The 5667-nt window shown below is 36.8% G+C and overlaps 1 protein-coding gene across 1 annotated transcript in view; it reads right to left on the bottom strand.

Annotated features, from left to right (window-relative positions):
- Positions 1-1608: 1608 nt before the first annotated feature.
- The window catches only part of LOC101300057 (UDP-sugar-dependent glycosyltransferase 52-like), a 9287-nt gene continuing 5228 nt past the window's right edge, over positions 1609-5667 (bottom strand). The window contains exons 9-15 of the mRNA XM_004299936.1: positions 5269-5303; positions 4386-4602; positions 3901-4116; positions 3597-3656; positions 2734-2773; positions 2241-2462; positions 1609-1799 (exon numbers count right to left, since the gene is read on the bottom strand). Of these exons, the coding sequence (XP_004299984.1) occupies positions 1737-1799; positions 2241-2462; positions 2734-2773; positions 3597-3656; positions 3901-4116; positions 4386-4602; positions 5269-5303 (853 nt within the window). The 3' untranslated portion in view covers positions 1609-1736. The remainder of the gene's footprint in view (positions 1800-2240; positions 2463-2733; positions 2774-3596; positions 3657-3900; positions 4117-4385; positions 4603-5268; positions 5304-5667) is intronic.

Genomic DNA, 5667 nt, shown 5'->3' with positions numbered 1-5667 from the left:
GAGAGAGAGAGAGAAACCAGATGGATCGGGAAGAGAGAGAAGAAGAAAGAAGAAGAAGAAGAAAGAGATAAAAACTGTATGGATTTAATTAAACATAGGGTAATAACGTCTTTTTCTCAAGAATCATTGGAATGGGCACAAGGATAAGACTTTAATTGGAATGGGCTTTAGTTTTCAAATATTTAGGCATTAGGGCATTTTCCCAATAAAAAAAAGATTCCATATGTCCGATAGAACATACAACATCCTCCATTTTTACTTTGGATTAAGTAATAGATGCAGAGTGCAAGTTAATTTTGGGTATGAGAAAAGCTTTATTGTTATTTGTATGCAACTCTAGGAAGCAAGAAAATAAGATCAGGTCTATAAGGGAGCTGAGCTATATGCTTGTTGTTATACAGATCAAAATGTGTCCTTTACGTACCTAGTTCGAGACATCATTGCACTAGTGAAATGTTTAACATTGGTGCGTGTATAAGGTCTGTCTTGTTCAGTCTCTTCAAAATATCTACAAAACAAATGAGACACAAAGGTGTGGAACAATAAAACATTTTTGACTCTGAAATGTGTCGCTCTTGACAGTGCTTTTGATGGAACTAAAAACTGGTGCAGCCTCCTTGACGGGATGTTGGCTGGGGTCGTTCAGGTGACTGCTTTTGTCGGCGCCGGTAGCTTGTTGATCAGCCATGGATGATGGACTCAATCAGTCGATCCTGTTCGGTTTGATGCAGTCTCGCTGGAGTAAGTGTATGGGGGGTTCAGGCGAGGCATACACTGACTTCATATGAGATTGTTCAAGATTTATTCTCCTCTACATTTATCCTATACCATCTATCCGTGCAAATTTGCACGTTTTCATCAAATCACCTAAAACTAAGGAATGTTTAATTTTTTATCTGTTTGGTGTAATACAGTTAATCCTTGTAATCCCACTTTCTAATTTTTATCCACTGCCCACGTTTTTCTCTCCCCAATTATCTCTTCATTTTATTTTGCTATTTACTATAGTAACCTTTGTTCTTAATAATATGAAGCAACTTAATAAGGGTAATATCGACTTAACACAATTTGGTAATTTAAAGACTACTCGCTTTATATACGGTAGAGATTGGCTGATTTCTCTATTAAAACTTTTCTCCTAGGAAAAGAAATTAAAAAAAGGGAAGCTACAAAGAACGAAACCATTGGAAAAAATATGGAGCATGGGTCATCTGGCATCTTGGTATTGATGGATAGGTCTACAGGTCTCCACTTTTGAAACAATGGAGCAAGAACCTGCGAGTATCCTCATTCAACACGATTGCCTTGAATTCGTTTTAGCTACCAATAGCTAAAACCAGAACAAATAACATTGCTAGAGTGAATCAATATTAGTTACTTAAATGTAAGATTCAGTTTAGCTAGAAGTTGGGTGATGCTACAGAGCATGCTCTGTCACTATAAATTACTTTACCAGATATGTTCATCAAATATATAGTCAACACAATAATTGGTAAGCAAAATATGACTATTGCATGAAGAAATGTTCCAGTAACATGAATGTAAGACATTCCTTCGGTGTTTTGCAACTCTGGTGGCAGTTTCAGACACAACACAAACACACCTCAGACATTGGATTCATTCTACTGGTATTAATTCAAGTTCTATACTTCGAGCAAATAGAGTTATTTGAAAGTATGTTAAAAGAGCCCAAATATGTTAGCCACACAAGTAAGAGAGCAAACTGTTAAAAGATGTCACACTGAGCTTGAACATCCAACCTCTTCCTTGATATACCTAACAGCATTTGAGACTCCATCCTGAAAGGCAAAAGATAGTTTGATAAATCAGTTTCGTATTACCATTCATTATTTCGAAATCATCAGATACCGAGAGCATAATCACAGTCCTACGATTCCAGTTGTTCCTTCAATAATACAGTCTTGCGTGCTGTGCAAAGGAAAAACTATATTTACTCATCACACATTTCTTTACCAAGATTTGGTGCTAAATTGTAGAATTTGAACTATAACTCTGGCCTAATTATAATCAGAACAGAGTTTGGAATGTAAGAATATAAGAAAATTTACAAATCATATCTCCAAATCCTAATGCAGCATCAGCTTGGTAGATAATAATGTAACTATTGTGCATACAATAATTATCTAATGCAAATATCCTAATCTGTATATGGCATACTTGTTTGGTCTTCCTGTAATCAACCAACAAATTTAACATTTACAATCAAGAGTACGTATTACCTCAAGTGATATTCTCTTAGAAATTTCTACAGCGCGTTGTCTAATTTCAGGAGACAATGCATCATGTATAACCCTTGCTAGAAAATTGGCTGCTTCTTCGATACTTTCATCATCACTTTCTTCCGGAAGCAAGTGGCTTCTTTTCAACGGTTCTGGTGCCACTCCGAGCCAAAACATTCTTTCAGCCCAATAAAATTGGTCTAGCATAAATGGACACAGTACCTGCATTTGAGATAAATAACTTTTCAGTCTTTTGTCATAGGAAGGAGAGAGTTCGATGATAGAACTATGTTGACTCCTGAGCTAGGTTTTGTAGTTTCTCAAAGTTCATAAATCAACATCAGTTGTATACATTATGTATGTTACATTTTATCTTTCTTTTGCCCATTTTTCTTCATTATTACAATTGATAAACTTGATGTCTTTATCAAATGAAAACTAAATTCAAGACCAAAGTATATTTAGAAGTAAAAGTATAGTACTAACAACTAACCTGTGGGATGCCTGCAAGTAGTCCTGCAGCAGTAGTTCCACTACTTCCACATTTACAAGAAACATACAACATAAAACAAAATGTAAATAATTTGCTTGCTAAATATTTCTACACACATGGTGTCAGGATCAAGATGTCTTAGTTATCTTCTAGACCTTTCATTTTCGTCTAAGTTATCTTAATTGATTCAATCATGCATATTATATAATCTTTCAAGTTTCAACCAAATGCAGTCCCCACCATGGATCAGTGAATGAAGGCAGACAAGGTTTTGATATTTTAACTTTAATGTAACTAACATGGCCTAATATGCTGCTATAGTAACACCATTCAAAGCACCGCTCCCTTGGAGTACCCTTCCAGTGAAGGAGACTCTGGAATTTCAACTTAAAACATTTCCATTAGACCCTGCTTGATCCATTTCAACCATGTTGCTCCTTTTATTTTCTCCGTGCTTTCTCTCATCCTTTGAATGGAATAACCAGCAATTGAAAGACTTTGGAACCCCCAAATTAACACCAAACATGGAATTATTCAAGAGGTCAGGTATTAGAGTAGCATCTTTTTGTAAAAGAAAGTTGTTCATTAGTTTGAAATATTACCTGACAAAAGAAATATCGGTATGAAAGTAATTTGGATAGCTATATGAATTATTTAGGTAATATGGTGTTATACAGGAGCAACACTTCGTATAGTTCCATGAGGTGAGGTTTTCAACAAGAGAACTGAATCACTGTCATGTTTTGGACAGTGGTGAAGCTGCGGGTGCTGGAGGGTTGAATTGAAATTTTCTAATAGTACTCAAGATAAATACAAAAGACGAACAAACAGAACTAAATAAATTACAGTAAGAACACGCTTACCTTCCCCCATGATGAATCACAGCTGAACATCCAGAAAAAAGCCACGTGTATGGTACAGAACTAGTTGACAAGATAAAGAAGATGTTATCCCAGAGAGGAAAGGATAATAGGAGCAGCTAACTTATTTAATATTCTGATACCCAGAAATCCCCCAAATAATATTCACTAATCCGAGCCTGAAACTGAACAATAAAGGTGCTGAATTGATAAAATTCATATTCCTCCCAGCCTCTTAATTAAAAGTAACTCATTTTCTTTCATCAATTCTCATGTAAAGCATGCAATACATGTATGAGATTCTCACCCAGAAAAGCAGAACAATCGATTCTCAAAGAGAGAAACACAATCATCATTAATCTGTTTGTGGGTAATGTGCAATGATGAATTAGCAGCAATAGCTCGGATTGCTGCATCCAAAGGCTCATGGCCAGCAGTACAAAGGATAAATCGGTAACTTGTTATCTGGAGTACAGTTTGGAGAAGACGAAGAAAAGCTTGAGGATTCTTCAAAAATCCCATGCTGCAAGTACAATGGGAAACCCGATATTAGCACAGAAACAACACAACAACAATATATAACAAGGGTACGGTACACTACAAGTTAATCATATGCATTAACACTGGAGAAATAACTCACCTAAGTAGCAGAGTAACTACTTAAAAACTAAACTAAAAGGACTCTAGCATATTATAATTCAGTTAAATCAGACACTATGACCTGATATTCTTATACAGTAATTTTCCAAATTCACTAAAGCAGTTGCAAATAACACAAGCAAAGGAACTTGCCTACCAATAGAATTCAGGCCAATAAAAACTGGTGGCATAGGCATAGGAGTCTTCAGAAAATATTGCAAATGAACATGAGCTGGGCACATTTCATCATTTGTGTACAGATTCCTTGAAGATACAAGCCTTGAAATTTCACTGCACTTCTTACATGAAAATTGCCATTCAGTAGGCAGAAACCAAAAGCCACAAACCCGAATGCTCAATGGCCAATAATCTGTCAAATGAAGACAACAGTGAGATCATTTTAATAGTAACAATAAAACTCAATAGTTCCTAGCTTATGAAATATAGACTTTTACGGATCCTTATGGTTCCAAGAGTCATAATGGCTTAGGACTTTCAACGTCTATACGGTTAGACTAGTCAATAGTTCCAAATCCTAATATTCTGCTACAACAGCAAGCTTTCGAGCAGCAAGCTTTTGAGAAACATTTTCGACCTACATCAATATCTACCAAGCATAATGTCATGTCTTATCCTTCTCTCAGATTTCTCCTACAAAAGGTATGCTTCAACGGTGGTTACAGTACCAGTAGTCCTCTACTTACTGTTTAGGTGAGACTAATATTTATTTATATCACTTGAGTGCATCTTATCGTATTCCTTAAAGATAAAAGAGTTTTTGTCAAAGGCAACTTTTTCTCATTTATCTAAGGGTGTAAAAAAGCTGTAAGCAGGCCAAGTCAAGCAGTAAACATTACGGAATTTGAGAAGGAATTTTAAGGAGCATGATTTATGCCTTCTGGCATCATGTGTAAATGATCACATTTACAATTATGCATTATCAACATTTGAATTCAAAATGAATAGTCGAAAATCAACCTCTACCGATAAATGTGAAAAGTTATTCCAAAACTCGTAAAAATACAAACATGTATACCTGGGCACTCAACAACTTCTTTGCTAAAACCATACCTGTGAAACAATAGTATAAGAATTCAGAACACACACACACACACACACACACACACACACACACACACACATATATATCTATATAACGAAAACGATAGAAAGCGCACATGAGCACAATCCTTAAAGTGCGCACGGAGCTCCGTTCGCCACCGTCCGGCGCGCCTCCCAACCCCCCCCCCCCCCCCCCCACCCACCCCCCCCCAAAAGACTCCAGCAGTGTTGTCCCCGACCACTTTTCCTCCCCGGTGAGTCCGCCGAATTCCAGTTTTCTGGCAAGATCACCCAAAACTTCGAATAAAGTCGATCTCGCCGGAAACTGGAATTCAGCGGACTCGCCAGAGAGGGAAAGTAATCGGGGACGCTG

Source organism: Fragaria vesca, linkage group LG5 (genome assembly GCF_000184155.1).
Source record: "Fragaria vesca subsp. vesca linkage group LG5, FraVesHawaii_1.0, whole genome shotgun sequence".
Classification (NCBI taxonomy): domain Eukaryota; kingdom Viridiplantae; phylum Streptophyta; class Magnoliopsida; order Rosales; family Rosaceae; genus Fragaria; species Fragaria vesca.
This window is presented reverse-complemented; position numbering and strand designations above follow the sequence as displayed.